Source organism: Pogona vitticeps, chromosome 1 (assembly GCF_051106095.1).
Source record: "Pogona vitticeps strain Pit_001003342236 chromosome 1, PviZW2.1, whole genome shotgun sequence".
Classification (NCBI taxonomy): domain Eukaryota; kingdom Metazoa; phylum Chordata; class Lepidosauria; order Squamata; family Agamidae; genus Pogona; species Pogona vitticeps.
In genome coordinates this window covers 35,941,894-35,966,471 of record NC_135783.1, presented here as the reverse complement: position 1 = coordinate 35,966,471, position 24,578 = coordinate 35,941,894, and the positions used below count along the sequence as shown (strand labels likewise).

The 24,578-nt window shown below is 43.2% G+C and overlaps 1 protein-coding gene across 6 annotated transcripts in view; it reads left to right on the top strand.

Annotated features, from left to right (window-relative positions):
- Positions 1–24,578, top strand: part of SUSD4 (sushi domain containing 4) — a 165,172-nt gene that overhangs the window by 96,715 nt on the left and 43,879 nt on the right. For all 6 annotated transcript variants that reach the window (XM_072990784.2, XM_072990779.2, XM_078382987.1 and 3 more), the window contains one exon: positions 9,418–9,630. In XM_072990784.2, coding sequence (XP_072846885.2) covers positions 9,418–9,630 — 213 coding nt within the window. The remainder of the gene's footprint in view (positions 1–9,417; positions 9,631–24,578) is intronic.

Here is a 24,578-nt window from a genome sequence, read left to right as displayed (position 1 = left end):
GAAAATGGGGCTATGGGGGAAAATCGCAAAGCAATTTTTCCCCATAGGCAACATCGCAATGCGATCATAAAAGCCATCGCTATGCGGATTCGTCGTTAAACGGGGCGCCCGTTAAGCGAGGCACCACTATAAGGTTTTTTCCCCATAGACTTTACGGGTCCTTACTGTGCTAGTTGGTCAAAATCTATTCAATATAGTGACAGAAAAGGTTCCAGAAAATAAGAATAAAGGTTTGTATTTTCTATCAGTTCAAAGAGAAAATGGATTGAAGCCTGGTTCCAAATCATTTCTTCCCTAGTTGGATATACCTTTCCAGCAAGATAAGGCTTTTCAATTCAAACTGGCACAATTGGTTTCCATGCCTGCAACATTTTCATGGTTCTTTTCAAGGGCTTATCTCTTGCTTTTCTCTGAAAATTCTCTTGGCTGGCTTAATAATGTTCTGAAGTGACCAGAGCAAAAGATGTCAAGGCCTTCATGATAACATTGTGGTTAATTTAATATTGTTAATGTGAAACAGTTTCTTGAGCTTTAACACTTCTGAATTTGATGATACACTGTAGTCAAAGGTTCAGAGGAAAGCATAGAATGTTATCCATAGGGTCGCTTCCAACTCTGCAGTTATAAGATGATGATAACATTATACATATTGATTTCTGGGAAAAAATGTTTCTATTGATTGACTAGAATGAAGATCATTTGACATGGGAAATATTTGTAAAATATGCAATTAAAAAAAACCTTACATTTTTATGGACTCTGTTATTGCTTTAATAAAGGGCATATGGTACTGAAAGCCCAGTGAGAAACTTCCACTTTTATTTTTAAATGAATTATTCATGATTGCTTCAGGTGTCTGAGCCTTCTACATGACAATGATTAGTCTAATATAGTTCTTTTGACATGTTCGGGGTCTTTGAGAATGAGGGATTTTAATGGCGTTACTAGGATGGTGCGTAAGATGCAATAATAGTTTCAGTTACCACCTTTATTTCAGTTATGTAAACCCAAGGACAACTATATTTTGTGTTTTATATAGTACGAATGCATTGTATGATTATAAATTGCAGTATATCCATATGCAAATAAATTTCTATATATGTTATGAAGACTGATCTTGTTTAAGTGTGACACTTTCAGCACTAATAAATGTGGGCCTTGTATTTATAAACTAGCTCTACCTTTCTCTGCTTGAATTTAGAATTCATTTTTCCAGAGAATAAATAAAAATTAGTAGGTGTACAGAAACTAGCTCCCCTTAGGCATTTGGTTGGCTGTTGGGATTTCTTCTGTAAGATGCTCTTTATTTGAATTGTGGTTGTTTTTTGATGCATGCACCATGGTGAACAGATTTTGCAAAAAGTATTGTTCAGTCTCCTGTGACACTGTGACATTGTTTTTGAGCACTTGTCTTTGCTGTAAAAAGCCTCATGTTGAGTGTGCAAAATATAACGAGCTCCTAGGATACGTCTCATTCAAAAATCAAACGTTAAAGTCAGAATTTGATAGCTTTCAAATTTTTAAGGCCTCTCTTCCTCTAGTGTTAATTGCACTCCTGCTGTGCCAGCTGTGAAGCTGTTTCTCTCCCAACATTCAGCAGGTGTTCAGTTTGACAGCCTCATTTTGTGTATATTTTGGTTTAGTTTTGTTTACTATAAACCATTTTGTAAACTGCATGTGTAAATCAAAATGAGATTTATGAAGCAATTGTCAATTTGTATTGTCTATAGGTGGCCTGTGGAAAATTCAATTTATCCATAATACAGTAATTTGAACATAAAGCCTGGGACTGAAGCCTGCTACTCACCTTACCACACTTGACCTGATCTGAATGATACTCTCCTAGCCACTGGGGGTGGGGGGTGGGCATTATCCCAATTAGAAACACAATCTTGTTCCCTCTCTGCTTACCTGGCTGTTCACAGATCATGCTGTGCGTGTAACGTATGAGTGAGGTAAGCATACATGTCATCCAACATATATAAACATGAACAGAATGTTCACTGTCTCAGACTTGATGACGAACTGGCTGCCAATCCATTTCCAGGCACAATTCAAAGTGCTGGTTCTAACCTATAAAGTCCTAAATGGCTTGAGTTCAAGGTGTCTCAAAGACTGTGCCCATTGTAAGCCTGCCCAGGTGTTATGATGATCAGGAGAGGCTTTTCTCTCAGACCAGCCACCTTCACAGGTGCATTTGGTGGGGACACAGGAGATGGCTTATTTATTTATTGGATTTCTATCTCACCCATCTAGTCCAAAGGTGTACTTTGGGTGGTTTACAAATTTAAAAACATACATATACCGTATTTGCTGGTGTACAATATGACTTTTTGGCCCAAAAAACATGCCTCCAAATGGGAGGGTCATCTTGTGTGCCGGGTGCACTTCATTTGGGCCAGGAAGGAGCTACCGCCGCCACTGTTGAGTGAGTGACATGGGGCCGTGGCGGCCAGAGAGGAAGGCGGGCGGGCAGGCGGGCGGTCCGGAGGGAGGGAAGCAGAGCCGGCCATGCCTGAGTGGCTAGAGCCCGCCACCCTGCGCCGCTGAGCCAGCTCGCCCGCACGCCACCGGAGAGCTGCTTCTCCTTCCCCCTCCTCCTCCTCCACTGCCCGCTTCCCTTTCCTTCTTGCCCTCGCAGCTGAGCCAGCTCGCCCGCACGCCACCGGAGAGCTGCTTCTCCTTCCCCCTCCTCCTCCTCCACCACCCGCTTCCCTTTCCTTCTTGCCCTCGCAGCTGAGCCAGCTCGCCCGCGTGCCACAGGAGAGCTGCTTCTCCTTCCCCTCCTTCTCCGCCATCTGCTTCCCTTTCCTTCTTGCCCTCACAGCTGAGCCAGCACACCCACGCGCCACCAGAGAGCTGCTTCTCCTTCCCCTCCGCCGCTGCCGCCCACCCGCCCGTTCGCTTCCCTTTCCTTTCCTTCTCGCCCTCCTCGTTGCCGGCCATGAACTCTATATTTTGAGTGGAAATGTTGGGGGGGTCGTCTAATATGCCCAGTCGCCTTGTACGCCAGCAAATACGGTATTATAGGTCCAAGATAGCAGAGCATAAGAAATTAAGATATGGCAAGAGAGAAAGTCTGCCCAAATAGCCAGGTTTTAAGTTTATTCCTGAAAACATCCAGAGAGGGAGCCAGGCGGATCTCTACTAGCAAGTTGTTCCAAAGGCGAAGGGCCACTGCCAAGAAGGCCCAGTTCCTCATTCTTTCCTTCTGGACCTTCCTCAGCGTTGGCCCCCTTAGCTGCCCGGCCTGGCTGGAACAAGTGACTCTGGCAAAACTGAGTGGGAGAAAGCGCTCTGCCAGATATCGAGCTCCTAAACCATTTAGGGTTTTATATGCCATCGTAAGAACTTTGAAATCAACGCAGAAACGGATGGGCAGCCAGCGTGGGGGAAGTAGGTTGATACCTTTTCATCCCTTTAAGAAGTTTGGCCGCCACATTTTGTACCATCTGAAGCTTCCATGTCAGTCTCAAAGGCAGCCCCACATAGAGCGCATTACAGTAGTCTAATCTTGAGAGACTATGAGCACATGGACCAATTCGCCAAAGACGAAAATGTGCGGAACGGACACTGACGACACCTGGGTCTCCATGATGAGCGCCAGGTCGAGATATACACCCAAGCTCCAAACCTCAGTCTTGGTGGTAAGAGTCACACACCCCCCAAAGAAAAGGGAGTTTCCCAGACCACTGATGTCTGGGACACCCACCCGAAGGACCTCTGTCTTGCCTGGATTCAGCCTCAGTCCATTCACCTGCATCCATTGCTGAATAGCCCCCAGGCAGCGCTCAAGGGACGAAACAGCATCCACTGTTTTTGGAAAAAAGGAGATGTAGAGCTGAGTATCATCAGTGTACTGATGACACGAAGCCCTACATCCCCTGATGACCTCTCCCAGCGGCCTCATATAGATATTAAACAGCATTGGAGAGATAATCAAGCCCTACAAAACCCCACAGGGCTCGATTATCTCTCCAGTTGAGCGGGCTTCTAGACCCAGCGTCACCAGAGCAGAGCGCCTAGCAACCTAAAGGGTGTTTTTGTAGACAATGCCTACTCCCCCGCCCTGCCCCTTCAGTCTACCCTGGTGTTGGACTGCATAACCAGGAAGGCAGGCAAGAGTCAGGGGAACGCCCCCTTCCCTGCCCATCCATGTTTCGGTTATGCATGCTAGATCTGGATCCTCCTCCAGAATCAGATCTTGTATAATCTGGGACTTATTTGATACAGATCTGGCATTCAACAACACCAGGTTTAGAGTGGAGGGATGGCTGATCTGACTACCTTGAATCTGGCAGGAGGTCACAGTGCCAGAACAGTGAACAGATTTCAAACGTCTGTTCACCATTCTTCTGGAACGAAGAGCAAAAGCACCTACACCATATGTCCCTCTGCCAGAAATCACTCTGATGTTAAAAGGTCCCCCTCTGGGGGGAGGCAAGCCTTCCACTCCATGCCAACCAAGAAAGAAAAAAAGAAACCAAAAGATTTAACAGCTAAAGAGTAGCCAGCCGATAATTAGTAACAGAATTAACAATCAAATCAAATAAATGATCAAACAAAATAAAGAAACTGTAACATAATAAACACAATAAGATCCAGATTAATCAGACATCAGTAACAATATACATAAACAAATTAACAATTAACACTATAAATCATATAGAATTATGCAAAAGGGAAACAATTTAGGGAAAGCTAAACAGAATTAAAAAAAAAAGAACATAGGCAAAACGTCTCCCCATCACCCCTCCCTCCCCATTGCACTTAGATAACAGGGACTTTGCCTCCTTACAATGGAGCCAGCCACCAGCAGTGTTGTCTCCGTGTCCTTCGCAACCACAGCTCCCCTCAGTTCCAGCGCATTGCCTGGAAGTTCCATGGTGGTCAATGTTTGAAATCAACAGAAATCACCACAAGAGTCATCACATTCCCTAGCTGCAATCCAAGCCTCCGTGGCACAAGCTGTATCTCAGTACAATGGGGAATACGCCCATACTCAGGAGCAGGGGGACCATCCGCCATTCCTCAAGACCACAGCCAGCCAGCTGCAAAACATTAAGTCTGTTCAAGGACTTCTATCTTTGGCAGGCAAAGCCCAGGCAAGCGGGAGGGGTCAGGGAGGAAGTGAAAAACCCAGAAGCATAACACAAAACACAAAAGAAAGGGGGGAAAAAAGAGAAACACAAGAGAGGCTCAAAACAAAAACGAACTTAAAATTCAGTATAACTACAACTGAAGTACAATAAAGGTAAATCAAATACAAAAGAATAGAGGTAAAAATTAGAAAGAATGAGAAGCAAAAAGAGGAAAAGAAAAAAGGAGCCAACTTGGCAGAGGAGAGCAACAGATATGTCCTACTTCCGGGTCGCCATCTTGGAACATGAACTTCTCTGTTACTGCTTCCAGATTTTGGAACTCCCTCCCACAGGAGGCCAGACTGGCCCCAACTTTGCTGTCCTTCTGCAAGCAGGCAAAGATCTTTCTCTTCAGGCAAGCTTTCACTTAGTGGCTGTCTCCCTGAGTAGGATTTTTATTGTTATGCCTTACTGCTTTGAATAGGTTTTAGTACTGTTTTTCTTTACCATTTATCAGAGTGGTATTTGTTTGTTTTTAATATTTGTATACTTACTGTTTTTAGCTTTAAATGTTATCTTTTAATGATGTAAGCCACCTTGGGTCTTTTTTTGAGAAGAAAGTCAGGGTCAAAATTAAATTAAAACAAACAAGTTTTGGGCTTGCATTGTGCTGAAATATTCTTTCCATAGCTCTTGACATCTGTTGTCATTGAAAAGAGTTCTCTGACTAATCGGTTCTCACTGATAAGTCAGACTAATTCCCAATGGTTGTAGTTTTAGCCATTGCTTCGGTGAGAACTTTACTCTTAGCTTGAGTGCAAAATATGCACCACACACTGTCCTTCAGTTACTTTTTGCAGGGGGAAAAGTCTTGCACAAGCCTTTGGCACATAATATTTTGCTCATACAGTTGGAGATCATGTGTAGGTTTGCAGTTGCTTCCCCTTCTGTGGCATTTCCATTTTGACAGCCACTGAGATGTAAAGTATTAAAGTGCTAGTTTTCTATGGAATTGTTTTAATTACAACTGTCTTGCCCTGACATAGCAGCTTCTGTCTCCAGATTTTAAACACCCTCTGCTGCTCTGTGTGTGTGTGTGTGTGTGTGTGTGTGTGTGTGTGTGTGTGTGTGTGTGTGTGTGTGTGTGTGTGTGTGTGTGTGTGTGTGTGTGTGTGTGTGTGTGTTTTCTTAATATTTTGCCTGTTTTTTCCAAATAAATTGTCTTTTAAGTTGTTTATTCTTATTTTTTGCCTGGGGTGAATTTAAAAGCTCAGCATGCCAGAACATTTTGTATGTTACTTGAGTATAATATTTCTGAGGAGGGAACTGTAAGACTGAACAGTTTTCTTGACTAAATAAGGATACAGTCCTTTGAACTGTACAGAAATCAGACAGAATTCTGCTGTTTTCAAGAGCCAAGATTTACAGATATTACCATACACTGTCATTACCACACAGTTCATTTATTCTTGACAGATATATCTTAGTATGACAATGTTTGTTGCTACTCTAGGACATGCATGAAAAGGGCACAAATTCATTGACACCCAGTGCGGTTCTTGTATGAAATCATAAAATAAAGGTTGATAGTACCTTTATTAAACCACTGAAGTCTAAAAACTTCAAAAAAAAAAGTCTATGCACAGGATGTATTTTAGATCCAACAGGTGCCTTCAGTATTCAACTTGATGAGGAAATGTGCTAGATTTAAAAGTTAATCTATGCATGTTTTTGAGTTATTAAAAGTCTAATTGAAGTACTGCCCAATTTTGCTGTTTGTTTCCACGTTCCGTTCAAGGTCCTCGCTCTTTCTTTTAAATCCTAAATAACTTGGGATGTCAGTACCTTAAATTTTGTCACCTTCCCTGTGTTAGTTCTTAATCAAACATGAGCTTTCTTGCAAAGACAGAATGAAGTAAAGAAATCAGCTTTCTTCACAGCATGCATATACATCAGTGGTTCCTGAACTTTTTCAAGTCACAACCTCCTTTTATAATAGCCAAGTAACCTGCAAGGCCTCCACCACATTTGTATAAAAATACCTTTGTCGTTGTTCCCCAACATGGCAGCAGCATCAATGCTGCTGGTGGTGGTCATCCTACTTCTTCTGCTGCTGACTCTGCTACCACCACTTCAAAAACTGGAATGGGGGAGATTAAGTGGAGCCACCAAGAAGCATGCTGAAAGGAACTCCAGGTTGTTTTGCTGAGCTCCTGAGCTGGAAACAAAATGATAAATTCCTATCCAACCCCAACAGAAATAACCTCTCCCAAGGGATACTTAATTCAATTGCTTGTGAAACTCTCATTTTTGTCCTTCACAGTTTCTGCTACGTGTAATGTGGGCTCTGAAAGTACATCTTTGAATTGATAGGTGGGGGCATCATTCAAACATTCATTTATAATCTATAATCAAAGAATTTCAGAGCTGGAAAGGACCCTATGAGTCCAGCCCATATCAAGAAGGTACAGTGGGGAATTGAACTCCCAGCCTCAGGCTCTGCAGCCAGTTACCTAAACCATGGCATGGAGGGACATTGGGAAATAACCCTTCAGATTTTGTGGTGCTTCCTGACGGAGAATGTTTTATTCTAGAGATCAAAACACATTATGCACCTACTTCTTTTGTTTCCTTTAGGGATTATGATGATTATAATGGTGACTGTTACAATGATGATTATTTGCATTAAAAGAGATGGGAGATAGGAGGGTTAAAGTGGAAAACACTGTTGTTTAGACATCCCTATAAGTTTCTATGAAGGAAGCAGGATGTTCTTCGTAGTGGTCTCTGTGGATGCACACAAATGGGTTAGTCCTGCGCCTGCGCAGGACTAACCCATTTACAGTGGTGCCTTGCTTAACAATTTTAATTGGTTCAAAAAAAATACATCGCTATGGGAAAACATCGCTAAGCGAAATGCGTTTTCCCATAGAGATGCATTGAAAACCGGATAATCCAGTTGGAATCGTTAGTGCACCTTGTAAAATCTTTGCAAACTTAATTTGGCTTTGTTCTGACTCTTCGTTAATTTTTGGTGAATTTATTCCTCCCCCATTGGAATGCATTGAACTGTAGGTTTGAAAAAAATTCACCAAAAATTAACGAAGAGTCAGAACAAAGCCAAATTAAGTTTGCAAAGGTTTTTAAAGGTGCACTAACGATTCCAAGCATTTTAAACAGTTTTTGAACATTTTAAGACACATTTAAAATAGTGAAAACGGACATTGCTAAGTGAAACAGGGGGATTTAAACTGTCATCGCTAAGCGAAGCAAGGTCCCGAACATCGCTATGTGAAATTTCCCCATTGGAAACATCGCTAAACAGAGTGCAAAATCGCTCCAAAAACCTTATCACTAAGCGAATACATCATTAAACGTGGCAATCTCTAAGCGAGGCACCACTGTATGTGAATTCACAGAGTACCACTAGAAGAACCAAAGTTACAGGTAGGTAACCTAATTATTTCAGAATGGAAACAGGAGGCAGAGAAATCTTTTGTGTACATACGATTGGAACACAAACATGGGTGCATTAGGAGACAGAGATTTGGGTACGAACAGGTTGTGAAGTGGAAGCATTAAGCTGTGAGTGTGGGGAGGGACTTTCTAGATTTGAGATGGAAATTTTGAGGCCTAGTGTAAGTGTTTGTGGGAGAGATATGGGCTTTAAAGAGGGAGGCTTAAGAAGGGCAATATTTCATAGAAACCTCCCAAGGTTTCAAAAGTCTTTGGGAGAAACTCTTTTTGGTTTGCCAGTATCTGAAAACTTTTGACAGGAACTTGAGAGAGGTCCTTCTTAGTGACTGCTCCTTGGTAGTTTGCTAAGGAATACATATGAATGCTTTGCTCAAGTGACCTTTACTTGGTGAAAGACAGTTTTATTTAGACTGCCCTTTGAATTGATAGATACATACTTTTTATGACTATGTAATTATTCTGCAGTTTGTTCAACTGGCTGCTGTTTTTATTGGTTTCACTACCGCACTTTATCTCCTTGTCTTTATCTTTTTGATTGTTCCTTTTATTTTCCTGCTGTTAACTACATGGAGCAGTACTTGAAGGCAGACCGTTTTAGCTAGCTAGAAAGCATATGAAATGCAGTAGTGCCTAATGACTGGAGATGGGATTAAACAGGGTGAGGAGACCGTGCCTGGTGAAACAGAAAGTGAGCACAAAGGCCCAAATCATCTGCAACATTTTGTTTCCGTTCCCACTCCTCAGTTTCTGAAACTGTCAGAGTAATTAAATCTGTACACCCGCCTTAATCTGATGTTTGAGATGAGAAGTACAACTGAAGACATTTGACTGAACATCAGTATTCTCTTTGTTGATGCAGGTTTTGATGAACTCCATGCTTGTGCTGATCCTGGGTTCCCTGAATATGGATATAAGATGCCCAGCGCAGGTGTTTTCTTTGAAAGTTCGGTAGTTCGATTTCACTGCCAAGAAGGATACAGGCTTAAGGGTCCCTTCAAAAAGCTTTGTGAGAGACATTTTAATGGTTCCTTAGGCTGGAAGCCAAGTGATAAACCTGTGTGCCTACAAGAAGGTAAGTCTGCTTTACTATGAATAAATTACACTCGTGAAAACTCCAAATTTGTACCATGTCCATGTTTCCAGTCATGTTCAGTTATGTTTGGATTTCTGAGAAAAATTTTTAAAGGAAGTAAGCTAGAGAATGTATCTTTATGAGCAGACAGGGAAAATAGCTGAAGCAAAGCAAAATATGCAAGATTTTTCTGATCCCAGCCAATAGTATTCAGAGTCATGCCAAGGCATAATTCCCAAGTCTTCCTGAACAGGTCTTGTTTTAAAGGGAATTGTATGCTGACAGACTTTGTATACTTTCCTGCTGATGTGAGACTGTGTTGGGAAGTTCCAGGAAACAGTGGTGCATATCAGTGATCAGATAAAAGTTTTGTATTGATTGTCTTTAACTAATGTTCTGTCAACTGAATGCTCTTTGTATAAGTTTAATACCAGGCAGTGTGACTAAATCATAATGATAGTCAGGATATACTGTGTGTTACAGAGAGTATTAAGTCAGGCTCTTCATAGCTGGAATATAATACATTATTCATTTGGCAATGAGAAAGAATGATAACCACATTATCCAACACAGTAATAAAACCATTTTATTTCTATATTAGGATGTAAAAGGAACTTTTGTTTGTTTGTAATTATTGCAATTTTCTTCTGTGCAGGTATTTTTGTTAGAAGCAAGGTTAGCAAAGCAAATAGTTGACATTAATTTTAGATGCATTTATGTCCAAGCAAATCAGTCATCATTTATTAAATATGGTGAGCTTTGTTGATTTCTTGGGTGTTTGTTCAGATGTGTTCTGCTTAGGAAACATAAAAATGTGGGCTGTGTACGTGTAAAAGAGCACTTCTCTGGAATTGTTCAGATAACCATATTGCTGAGACAGCTGTCTTCGTTGGATTTTTAATGGGGTTGCACAGGCCATTGTCCTAAACCATGAATGGATTTGTAGCAGATTATACCAGTTGAACTGGAGAACAGGGCTGGAGGTAGAAAAAGAACCTGGTTTTTCTGCTTTGACATCTTAAATCCCTACCGTGTTCTGTATCTATATACCCCTTACCTTGCACCTGGCAATCAGTGTTTATGGCTAACTAGGAAAATGGCATGGAGCAGGAGGGGGGGGAAGCATAGGTCATGGGAGTGAATGCAGCCCTCCTAGCATCCCAGTTGTGGTATCTTGGACTTCCTCAGATGGCCATTTATCCCTTCCCCATGACGTCATATATGTTATGTGCATTCAAGTAGCATCTGACCTATTGTGACTCTAATAGGGTTTTCTAGGTATGCTTAAGCAATGATTTTACCATAGTTGCTCCTCAGTGAGTTTTCATGGCTAAGAGACGGTCTAAACACAGTTTTCATGAGCCTCAGTCTGACACTGTGCTTATCCACTGTACACACTGGCTCTCAGTAATGTGTAGTTTGGTGTATTTAAGTTTACTATATTTTAATTAAACTAACTAGCTGCATGATGACAACACTACATTTCTTCCATTCTGCTGTTTCTTTCTTATTGCTATAGATAGCAACTTATCCCTGCATGCTAAGTTTGTTTTTCAAGTTCCTGCATTCATGGCAAGGTAAAAAGGAATAAACCTGAAACTTATACAATGCTTTATTCTAAAAAGATATTTCCCAGCAGTATGTTGGTTGCCCTGTTTGTGCTGTGCCAAATCTCTTGTGGAAAACGTTTGTCTTTTCCTTTTTTAAAATTACTTTGCATCCATGCATCTGTTGCAAGGGATGAGAAAGAAATTAACTAGATTCATATTTCCATATGGAAGTACACATTTTACTTCTCCCAGTACTGTTAACAGAACTCTTCTTGATTTGAACAATCGGTGCCTTTGGGGGATTTATTGTGCATTTTAGCCTAGAGTGGTCTAATTTGATCAGATAGGCGGGATAGAAATAAAATAAATAAATAAATAAATAAATTTTTGAAGGAATAATGTGTTCCAAACACACATTTCAAAAATGAGCATGGTTAAAATTGCCTAAGTTTGAAAAGTAAGCAGACGACTATTGTAGTTAACATAAGGAAAAGTTTTGGGGAAAAACAAAAATGTGCATATACTGTATTTCTATGGTTCAGGGAGATCTCACAACCTAATGTGGAGATACCAACAGAATAAGAATTCTGGTGAAAAACTCAGAAACCCTCTCTGCTCTTTGCTTAACAGAAGTACTGAATGATATCTACTGAAGGAAAAGCAGAACATATGCAAAACCCTAAAATGAGATGGTCAGATGTTAAATACTTTGGGAAGAGTGCAGGAGTGTTGGCATCCAAATAGCTGATGGACTACTTATTAGAGTCTTGTAATGATGTCCTAGCCTTGTCATTTATAGCAACTGAAGATTGCTCTCCCATTACTATATGTGACCCCACCAATTCTCTCTGTGAGTACATGCTGCTCCTGTCTGGCCTCCTAAAGAAAGTCTGTACACCGCAGCCAGTATATTGTACTATGTTTTCCATGCTCGAAAAGTGACCTCTAATGAAGCCTGCAAGTTTGATAATCTACCATGCAGAGATTCACATCCACAATAGTATGATGGAAAAACTAGATAATACATCTCATATGTCACAGATACTGACATTTATTTGTGTCATAGATCCTTTAAAAAAAAACAAAAAGCAAAGTGAGCTGCTTATATACCACCCTGTAGCGCTAAATGGGGCGGTAAATAAACTTAACCAGTTTATAAACCATATGAGAGGTGTATGCCTGTCTGGGCATTACCAAACAGGAACAGGTAATGAGAAGTTCTCAAATAAGTTTACATGAATGATGTGCAGATCAGATTCACCCCTAGACATAATATTACTTTTCAGCTTCACCAATCTTTTATGAATAATCATGCATATCACCATAAGCAAGGCTAGAGGTTACTGTGAGACCAGAGGCAAGGCAATAGAAGTCCTCGCCGGAGTGTCGTCCTCAGTTAAGAGAGAACAAGAGACACAGACAGTATCTCTGACTTCACGCGTCCCGGTCAGACACCAGGGGGTAGACACAGGAGACTTGGAACAGGGGCTATAGAGGATGTCTGTGGCTACACAGACGGAGACAGAAAAGGCGGGAACCTGGGTAGCAGTGAGACCGTTAATAGAGGCGGGGCATGGGGAGGTGAGGGAGGAGAGAGACAAGATACCAAGGGGATGGGAATGGATCTGGGTAGAAGATCCCTGGACAGGGAGAAGTGAGAGGGTGAGGGTGCCTCGGGAGGAGGCAGACTACAGAAGGAGAAGAGGTTTACCCCCCAGACCTTCGTACTGGGATGAAGCAGAGGCTAGGGAGTGGAGGAGACGGTTGAGAGAGGAAAGGGAAAAAGTAGAGAGAGAAGAAAGGGAAAGGAGAGCATGGCGACTGGAGGAGGCTCGCTGGAGGAGGTGTTCACCGGACCCTGGGATCCTTATGCCGAGGGAAGTGACCCCGACGACCCGGAGAGGGGAGATGAGGAGACCCTGCCCTTGATCGAGGTAGACGTTGGACCGAAGGTAGCAGGTGAAGTGAACCCGTTTACCAAGGGACTTTGGTACGATCCAAGTTTCAACCCCTTCTTACAGGAAGCCTGGACACCCTCGTTTGACCCGTTGGCGATGAGAGAAAAGACTAGTGACAAGTTTAATGTTGATACCTCTTTATTTGATGTTCCAATAAACACCAGTTCTGTTTTTCAAAAACAAGAGACTCCCGTATTTGTGTCTGGTAAGCCTGAGGCAACTATTGAACCCTCACAGTTACACAAGTATTTTGTGCAACAGCTGGTTACAGTGGTGCCTCGTATAGCGAGGTTAATCCATTCCGGATTAACCTTCGCTATAGTGAAACATCGCTGAACGGGACAAAAAAAGCTATTGGAACGCATTAAACATCGTTTAATGCGTTCCAAATCGGCCCAAAACTCACCGTTCAGCGATGCTCCCGGGTCCGACAGCCATTTTCGCGCCCTCGGTAAGCGAGGGGAGGGCGCGAAAACACGTACGGCCATTTCGGGCGTCCGGCAACAGCCGATCGCCCGAGGGCAAGAGGAGGAGGAGGAAGAGGGAAAGAGGGGCGGACACACGACCCCGTGCCACTTCCTTTCCTCCATCTGCCTGCCTGCCTGCCTGCGTTCCTCCCCAGCGGCGGCAGAAGAGAGAGGAGGAGGAAGAGGGAAAGTGTGGGGGGAGGAGGACGAAGAAGGGAGGCGGATGCACGAGCGCGCGCCACTTCCCTCCCTCCGCCTGCCTGTCTTGCCGCCTGTGTTCCTCCCCAGCGTTCCTCCCCAGCTGCGGCAGAAGAGAGAGGAGGAGGAAGAGGGAAAGTGTGGGGGGAGGAGGACGAAGAAGGGAGGCGGACGCACGAGCGCGCGCCACTTCCCTCCCTCCGCCTGCCTGTCTTGCCGCCTGTGTTCCTCCCCAGCGTTCCTCCCCAGCTGCGGCAGAAGAGAGAGGAGGAGGAAGAGGGAAAGTGTGGGGGGAGGAGGACGAAGAAGGGAGGCGGACGCACGAGTGCGCGCCACTTCCCTCCCTCCGCCTGCCTGTCTCGCCGCCTGCTTTTCTCCCCAGCCAGCATGGCCCCGCATCACTCTTGCGGCGGCGGCGGCGGCGGCGGCTCCTTCCAACGGGCCCCCCACATGGAAGATCGGTAAGCGAGTTTTGCCCATTGGGGCCGACGCTATGCCTCCGCATTAGCGATCCCGGAAAAGGGATCGCTATGCGGATTCATCGTTATACGGTGCATTCGTAATACGAGGCACCACTGTACATAGCTCAGTGGGTTAGGTATCTGGCTGTGGAACCAGAGGCTGGGAATCCAATTCTCCACTGAGAGTCCTCAAGAAGAGCCATCCCGTGTGGCCTTGGGCAAGTTCCACAGTCCCAGGGTGACCCCAAAAGAAGGGAATGATAAACCACTTCTGAGTATTCTGTACCTGGAAAATTCTGAGAAAGGTAGCCATGTGAGAATTGACTTGATGACACATGATTATTATTCCTAAAATGGAAGCACAGTCAACAAACAGCTTTGTTTTTAAACATGTCTACATTATATCTTCTCACCGCTAGACACTGGCCTCATTTTATCTGCAGTTTGCTTTGCCACATTGAGGTGGCACACAGTGATGTTCAAGAATGTAAAGAGTCATTGTCGTTTAGTCGTTCAGTCGTGTCCGACTCTTTGTGACCCCATGGACCAGAGCACACCAGGCCCTCCTATCTTCCACTGCCTCCCAGAGTTGTGTCAAATTCATGTTGGTTGCTTCGATGACACTGTCTAACCATCTCTGTCATCCCCTTGTCCTCTTGCCTTCACACTTTCCCAACATCAAGGTCTTTTCCAAGGAGTCTTCTCTTCTCATGAGATGGCCAAAGTATTGGAGCCTCAGCTTCAGGATCTGTCCTTCCACTGAGCACTCAGGGTTGATTTCCTTTAGAATTGATAGGTTTGTTCTCCTTGCAGTCCAGGGGACTCTCAAGATCCTCCTCCAGCACCACAGTTCAAAAGCATCAATTCTTTGGCTGTCAGCTTTCTTTATGGTCCAGCTGTCACTTCCATACATCACTACAGGAGTATGCTCTTTTATTTTAAAGGAAAATATTCAGTGCTAAAGCCAAATTTGAGCAAGCAATCTTCACAAACAGGTTCACCAAAATACTTTTGTTTGTTTTTAATAACAAAGGAGGAAATAAAAGTAAATGTTTCCTGAACTTTGGAGTGACTTCACCAACCACAACTATGTTGAACCCTAAACAGAAAAGAGTATGAAGACTTTTAGTTTAGGTTATGACTTTGCCCAGACAAAAATAATGATTTGCACTGTCTGATGCTTGACATGATTTCCAGCTCCTCTTTCCCATTTACTGACTCACCAGCTGAATTTCACCAGATGCCTGCAACATTATCTTTACTCACAGACAGTGCAATACTATAAATAATACATATGTACAATTTATATGTTTCTTATTTTAAAAACAAAAAAGGATAATAGCAACTCATTACTCAACTGACTTGCTTAAGAGAGCTTGCAATTCCCTTTTAAGTTGGAAAGGATCATCAGTGTCAATACAAAGACAGAATTGCATGGCAGAGAAAATTACCATATTTGCCGGTGTACAAGGCGACCGGCCGTATAAGACGACCCCCCCAACAGGAAGAGCCTGGGTGGGTGGAGGCAGGAGGAGGAGGAGGAAGAGGGGAAGCGGGGGTGGCGGCGGGCGAGCGAGCATGGTGGCTCAGCAGCAGGAGGCGAGGAAGAGGGCAAGAGGCTGAGCAGGCGGCAGGAGGAGGAGGAGGAGGAAGAGGGGAAATGGGCGGGTGGCGGGCGAGCGAGCGCGCAGCTGGCTCAGTGGCATGGGGCAGCGGGCAGCCCAGCGGCAGGCTCTGGCCAAGGGTGAAGAAGAGGGCAAGAGGCTGAGCGGGCGGTGGCAGGAGGAGGAGGAGGAGGAAAAAGGAAACGGGTGCGTGGTAGGCGAGCGAGCACGCCGCTGGCTCTGGGTGGCAGGCAGTACAGCGGCGGGCTCTGGCCGCTCAGGCATGGCAGGCTGTGCTTCCCTCCCTCCATCCAGACCAACTGCCTGCCTGCCTGCCTTCCTCCCTGGCCAGCGCGGCCCCGCATCACTCACTCAACAGCGGCGACGGCGGCTCCTTCCTGGCCCAAATGAAGTGTACCCGGCGTACAAGATGACCCCCCCACTTGGAGGCATGTTTTTTGGGCCCAAAAAGTCATCTTGTATGCCGGCATATACAGTATTATGCTGTTAGTGGGTGCTTCGCCGGACAGGTTGGAGGGCCATTTCCCTGCCCTGAATGGGGTTACACTCACCCTAAGGGACAGGGTCTGCAGCCTGGGGGTGCTCCTGGACCCCAGTCTAACTCTGGAAGCCCAGGTGGACTCGGTGGCCAGAGGCGCCTTCCTTCAGCTGCAGAAATTGTACCAGCTACGACCCTACCTGGACAAGCGGAGTCTCATGACAGTTACGCACTGGTAATTTCTCGTATAGATTATTGCAATGTGCTCTACGTGGGGCTGCCTTTGAAGACGGTCCGGTGACTGCAACTGATCCAGAATCAAGCTGCGCGGCTGGTGAGTGGTGGGGCCGCTAGAGATCACATCAAGCCGATTCTGTTCAATTTACATTGGTTACCAGTTGCTGCCCGAGCCCAATTCAAAGTGCTTGTTTTGACATATAAAGCCCTAAACGGCTTGGGCCCTGGATACTTGAAGGACTGCCTCCTTCCATATGAGCCTACCCGGCAGTTAAGATCTATCCAGGGGGCCCTTTTGAAAGAGCCGTCCCTCAAGGAGGGACGGCTTGTAGACAAAGGGCCTTTTCGGCAACTGCCCCCAGACTATGGAATGCCCTCCCGACTGAGATTCGTCTGGCGCCAATGTTGATGACATTTCGGTGCCAGGTCAAAACCTTCCTGTTCCAGAAGGCTTTTAATTGAAATAACATCAACTGTGGGTCCTGATGGCAATTCTAATTGTATTTTAATCATTTTATCTTTTATTGTATTTTAATTGAATTTTAATTGTTGTAAGCCGCCCAGAGAACTTTGGGTAGAGTGGGCAGCATATAAGTTAAATAAATAAATAAATAAATAAATAAATAAATAAATAAATAAATAAATAAATAAATAAATAAATAAATAAATAATTGTACCCATAATTCTCATTAGTATTAATAGGTTTATTTATTTATATATATATTTGACTTCTATACCGCCCATCGGCTGCCAAGGCCACTTTGGAAAGTTTACATGTTGAACAAATATAACATCAACAGGAATTTAAAATAATCACTTCTCGGCCTTTTATTTTATTTATTTATTTTATTTATTTAATTTATATGCCGCCCACATTACCCAAATGTCTGTGGGCAGCTTACAACAATTAAAATACAATACAATTTAGAACAATTAAAATACAATTAAAATATATATAAATATTGCCATCGGGCCCACAGCTAATATTATTTCAATTAAAAGCCTTCTGAAACAGGAAGGTTTTGACCTGGCGCCGAAATGTCATCAGCGTCGGCACCAGACGAATCTCAGTCGGGAGGGCATTCCACAGTCTGGGGGCAGCTGCTGAAAAGGCCCTTTGTCTACAAGCCGTCCCTCTTACCTCCTTAAGGGATGGCTCTTTCAAAAGGGCCCCCTGCTAGATCTTAACTGCCGGGTAGGTTCATATGGAAGGAGGCGGTCCTTCAGGTATCCAGGGCCCAAGCCGTTTAGGGCTTCATATGTCAAAACAAGCACTTTGAATTGGGCCCGGGCAGCAACTGGTAGCCAATGTAACTTATACAGAATTGGCTTGATATGTTCCCTGGCGGCTGCACCACTCACCATCCGCGCATCTCAATTCTGGACCAGTTGCAGTCGCCAGACTGTCTTCAAAGGCAGCCCCACGTAAAGCGCATTGCAGTAACCTATGCGGGATGTTACCAGTGCATGTGTAACTGTCATGAGACTCTGCTCGTCCAGGTACGGCCGTAGCTGGCATAATTTCCGCAGTTGAAGGAAGGCGCCTCTGGCCACCGAGTCCACCTGGGCTTGCAGTGTTAGACTGGGGTCCAGGAGCACCCCCCAAGTTGCGGACCCTGTCCCTTAGGGGGAGTGTAACCCCACTCGGGGCAGGGAAATGGCCCTCCAGCCTGTCTGGTAAAACACCCACTAAGAGCACTTCCGTCTTGTTTGGATTGAGTTTCAATTTATTAACCCTCATCCAGTCCATTATCAGGTCCAGACACGAGTTCAGCACAGAAACTGCCTCACCTGTATTGGTGGGAAACGAGAGGTAGAGCTGAGTATCATCAGCATATTGCTGACTCCTCATCCTAAACCTCCTGATGACCTCTCCCAGCGGTTTCATGTAGATGTTGAACAGCATGGGGGACAGTATTGAGTCCTGAGGAACCCCATGACATAACTGCTATGGGGCAGAGCATCTGTGCCCCAGCACCTCCCTCTGGACACGGTCAGCCAGGAAGGAGCGGAACCACCGTAAAGTGGTGCCCCCAACTCCCAACCCAGCCAGCCTATCCAGAAGGACACCATGGTCGATGGTGTTGAAAGTCGCTGAGAGGTCCAGGAGTATCAACAGGGTCACACTCCCCCTGTCTCTCTCCCGGCAAAGGTCATCATACAGGGCGACCTAGGCAGTCTCTGTGCCAAAACCCGGCATGAAACCCGATTTTGGCTAAGATCAAGTGTAGTAACAGGAATTTAAAATAATAAACATACTAATTATAAAATCAAAAGAAACACATATACATGTACATAAACATATACATGATTAATTTGTGCAAGTTTCATTGCACCACTGTGTTGGAACAGGTTAATTACACCAGCTGCTTGCCTGCTCTGACAAATTCTGCTTTGAATAGGGGATGTGGGACAAGAGTTGTACACTTTTTTTTTCCAGAAAAGATGAAACATATTAAGAAGCCTTTGTTCTTCCCATAGGGCTTGGTGGACAAGGTTCCAGTTTTAGTAAATGTGGCACATATCAGGATGGGTTATTGGTCAGGATTAATACTGTCATAATGCTTTTAGAATACTGTTCATCTCTGAAGTGGTTGCACTACATTTGCTGACCTACATGCGCTTAGAAGCATGGTACCTGAGCCAGAAAAGAGCTTTCCTCAATTTGAAATGTGTTTAAGCATTACAAGCTGAAACGTAATAGCCCTACATGGATGGTAGCAATGATGGAGGGAGCAACTGAGGCAGCGGCAGCAGGTGAGTGAGTCCTTGGACAGGAAGATGGCAGTGACAGTTTTTATGGTGTTGGCTTCAGAGTGAGGGAACTCTGAGGGAAAAGAAACCCTCCATATGGATTAATTAATAATGAGTAGAGAAATTGAATTGGACGAAGGGAAGAGATGAGTTAATTTAGGATAGTAGTGAGCAGGTGGTTCTGAGTACCAGGACACAAAGTAGCACATTGCAATATAGATTTCCCCTATTTTAGCAGGGTAAATAAGAGAAAATGTAATTCTAATTTTATATATTTTATATATTATATTGTTCTGTTTTATCTATGTAAGCCGCCCCGAGTACACATGGTCTAGAGGGACGGGGTAAAAATCAAAGAAAGAAAGAAAGAAAGAAAGAAAGAAAGAAAGAAAGAAAGAAAGAAAGAAAGAAAGAAAGAAAGAAAGAAAGAAATGAAATGAAATGAAATGAAATGAAATGTAAAAGTCAGAAATAGAATGAATAAGAGAAGGAGACAAGTACTGGGCAAGTAAAAAAAATAGGGCAATACATAAACAAACAAACATTCTTTTAAAAAAAGGAAGGGAAAAAGGAGTATTTATTTATTTAAAATATTTTTATCCTGCCTTTCTCCTTGACTCAAGTCAGCTTACATCATTAAAAGGGAATTATGTGGGTGGGGATATTCAACTGGGCATTGTGCAGGAGCAGCTGGGGAACTTGTAAAAGCATATCAGTAACAGAACAGGGGTTAAGTTATAAGTGGCCGTGGCAGGGCTGCAGCCAAGAAGAAGAGGAAGGTTAAGAGGCAGAAGCATGAGATGCAGCATGAGGACACAGACAGTGCTGGATCTGCAGGTGAGTTAGGATCTACCCAAGAGGATCTGTTGTGAGTATAATCAAAGAAAGTGCCAAAGGACTCAGTGTAAATTTAAGTATAATTTTAACAACTGTTTTGGCCCACGTCCGGGACCCAAGGCCAGAAAATTCCTAGTGGCCCTTTTGCCAAAGATGCCCTGCCATCAATGTCTCCAGTAAAAAAAAGATGGTGGGCTCAGTAGAGACAGTGTTTTAGCAAATGAATGTGGAAAATAGATTCCGTGGAAGGAGGGAAGCCCCATGAGCAACTGGCCATCACCCCAGTTTGTTTTGTGGCTTTAATACCACTTCTTCATGGACCTGTCAGCTGCTCAGATTACACGGGAGGGTTTTAGAATCCCTGCAGTTGGAATGTCACTGCCTACCAAGCCAAAAAAAAAAAATGTAAAATCTGCAAGAGAATTTCCTGATGTTGTGTAGGCAAAATTCATGAAGGTGTGTGCAGCAGACAGAGTGGCTGGCCTCTTTGTTTAACCAACTATTTCCAGATATTAAATGTTCCATTAGATGTTGTCCCAAAGAAGACCCCAGAGGACTTTAGGATGATATATTGATTGTTTTACATGGGGGTCAGGATCTGTGGAGGTCATTCTTGACCAGAAGGATTCTTGAAGGTTAGAGGACAGCTAACCCACAAAAGAGGAATAAACAGAAATCCATCACTTTCACAAAATTTGGATCTTAATCCGAACTTTGCAACAGGTATGCTGGTTGGTTTATGAGGCAAAGATGTTTCAAGCAGCTTTCACTGTAGCTTTCTTTGAGGTCCTAAGGATAATTCAGGCAAAGAGGGCTGTGTTCCTGGGTCCTCTGGGATTTGTACCCTCTCCAAATCTTCTTGTACACAGAACTTTTATTCGTTTTAACAGCCTCTGGGAATACCTGTAAGCGGCAATAGAAGGTGTGGAAAGAGGGCTTCATGTGTGGGTTGTATGCTCACAGTAAACTAGGTCATGTACAAAACAGTACAGTGGTGCCTCGCTTAACGAGTGCACCGTATAGCGATGTTTCCGTATAGCGATCCCTTTTTCGGGATCGCTATACGGAAACATACCCGATCGTCGCAATGGGGAAAACCCGTATTGCGAAGATCGGGTATTGCGGCGGCCATTTTGGAGCCGCCGAACAGCTGATCGGCGGTTCCAAAATGGCCGCCGGAAGCCCGGAAATGGCTGCCGGCAGCCATTTTCACGCCCTGCCCTCGCTTAGCGAAGGCGCGAAAATGGCTGCCAGCAATTGGAATCCTCGCTGAACGGGTAAGTAAGAAAGGTATTGGAACGCATTAAACTAAGTTTAATGCGTTTCAATACATTTCCCCTACCCGTTTAGCGACGATTTCGCATAGCGAGGTTAATCCGGAACGGATTAACGTCGCTATGCGGGGCACCACTGTATGTGCAAATTATAATTCATGCTCAATAATATTAAATATCTTAGAATGTAAAACTACCATTTTCAGTCAGAAGAGCAGAAAGATTTTCAGGATTTAATGACTTCTCCATACATATCTATATAAAATGTGAACTCCACTTTGGTCACCAAAACTGGGTTTGGTTTCTTTGCTCTATTTTTAAAGCATTTTGGGCACAAATTCAGTATTAAATGTTACAGTTCTAAAGTTGAGTGTACCAATATTCCTTTTCCTTTCAACTTGGATATTATTTTATTTGTTTTTGCAGGAGATGAGTTCTAGACTTCAGCAGTTTTACTGAAGACAAAGAGATTTAACAAATTTTCTGGAATGAAGGACTTAAATTTTTTCTGTTTAATTCTGAGCTGCTCCACATAAAATGTGTTTCTGCTATCATAGTTGCGGGTGTGGAAGATAATGTTTTTCTCCCTAAGGGTCGCAAATCCACGGGTGGAAAGTTAAACACTGAAGATTCATCGAACATGCATATAAGCATTTAACAGATTAATTGGTTTTAGAACATAAGGCAGTCAGTTGCAACAATGCACGCTGCAAACAGCTCATTGAGCATCTGTGTCTCTGGCTAGCATCCATGTAATTAAAACAGGTCAATCTACAGCCATCGTCTGAGATAAATGAGAATGAAATCATTGTAACAGGATTAATGTTTCCTGCTTGGAAAATGAAAATTTCATATTTCATCTCCTGTGTGTCTGTTTGTAGAACAGTAAGACTTCAAAGCAACAGTGAGCTGCAAATCAATGATCTATTCATTTGTATTTTTGCTTGCTGTCTGTCTGTATACATCAGTTTTGAAATAAGGAAATTTGTTGCACACCTGAGTTTCATCTGTACATTATCCCTGTATATGAGATTTTTGGGGGTGGGGGTGAGACAAGATGTTACATCATGTTTGTGTGTCATGTGCCCACCCATCCACACTTGCACTGTCAACTTGTCACTGCTATTGTGGTGTTATTTTAAATATGTTTTAAATTTTTTAATTAGTGGAATAGTGCTAGAAGGAAATGAAAGAAAAACAAAACAGAGCTTTGTCCTGCTCTCCCTCAGCGCTGCCACTGCCCAGCTCTCCAGCAGGATCCAGGTCTCCACAGCTGGTTTGTCAGATCCTGATAAGTATGCCTGACACTCCCAGGAGTCTTACAGAGATTTATAAACCTCCCAGGCAAAGTACAGAAGCCTATGATTTGTCATAGCTGACATCCCAGTAAAGGGTTAATCCTAGAATGAAACCAGAAAATAAATGACAAATTTATCCAAACTAATCTGGGTATCTGATTATAAGTACAGTGGTGCCTCGCACAACGAGTGCCTCACACAACGGTGAATTCACACAACGATGCCTTTTTCTGTTAAATTTGCTGCCTCACACAGCGATGTTTCCTATGGGGGATTTTCACACAACGATCTCCCTTTTCGCTCCTGTAAAAGTGTCTTACAATGTTTGGACGCTGTTTTAAATGATTGCAATGGTTAGTCCACCTCCTGAAACCTATGCAAACTGATTTTGGTGTTGTTCTGACACTTCGTTAATTTATGATGATTTTTTGAATTTTCTCCATTGGAAACCATTGGATGGTCTGTCTAATGGTTTCCAATGGAAAAAACAAAAAATCATCATAAATTAACGAAGTGTCAGAACAACACCAAAATCAGTTTGCATAGGTTTCAGGAGGTGGACTAACCATTGCAATCATTTAAAACAGCGTCCAAACATTGTAAGACACTTTTACAGGAGCGAAAAAGGACTTCGCAAAGGCATTGAAATGTATTGAGTCGGCTTCAATACATTCCAATACAGGAAACATTGTTTCACTCAACGATGTTTCCTATGGGGATTTTCACTGAACGATGGCAATCCGTTCCAATTGGAACGGATTAACTGGTTTTCAATGCATTCCTATGAGAAATGTTGTTTCACAGAACGATGTTTCACACAATGTTGATTTTTTTGGAACCAATTAACATCGTTGTGTGAGGCACCACTGTATTTTCATTGTTGCAATAATTCCAGTATTTTCAAACCTTGCTGATTTTCAACAAGTTTTATTTTCTACATCTAGGTTCCATAAGGTAAAAATTACTTCAGAGTAATCCATCCTTGCAAGGTGAAACTATAAAGTCTTAAGCAAAAGTATAACATCCCAAAAATAATGTTTTAAGTTACATTTTAAAATACAGGCACTTATACTAAGGCAGAGAATTGTCGTTGTTTAGTCATATAGTTGTGTCCGCCTCTTCGAGGCAGAGAATACGTCTCTCAAATACATCTAAATCATTGAGAATAACATTATAAAAAGCAAAAAGCATTATAACTTTCAATGAAAGGCACTGACAAATATTTAAACATTTTAAAGTAATATATATGAAAAGTACAAAAGCATTCATGAGCTCTAAGCATGTTAAGAACACACAAAGAAAAACATTTTGTCACCCAGCTTTATGCAAAACCCATTGCTGGCTGTGAGTGCCACACTGTTGTTATCTTTCTGCTGCTCTAAGGACATTCAACTAGCATCCATTCCCTTCTTATGTCTCATGCTCCTTCTTCCTCCTTTGACATAATGTCTCACCATTCAATAGCGGTGTGTGATCTCTCCCTGTGTTTATATCCTTTGTTCTGCATAATCTAAATAAAAGATCTGGCAAGTGATCTGGTGTTTCATTGTTATGAAAGTGATCTGGTGTAGCTTATCAGTATTAGAACTTACCACTTTGGGAGCATTCTAGTTCTCCTGTCAAGGGTAAGTATAGCTTATCAGTACCCCAGTGGTCTCCTAGGATAGCAGTTTATTGCTATTTATTTTACCATTGTTGGATGCTACTATAGGATAAAAAGTTAAAACAATACTTCTTACAGATTTGTGGCTAAAGCCTCAGAAAACAAATGACACCCTTCTTTGTCTTTTCTACCTGCTACCCAAGAAACA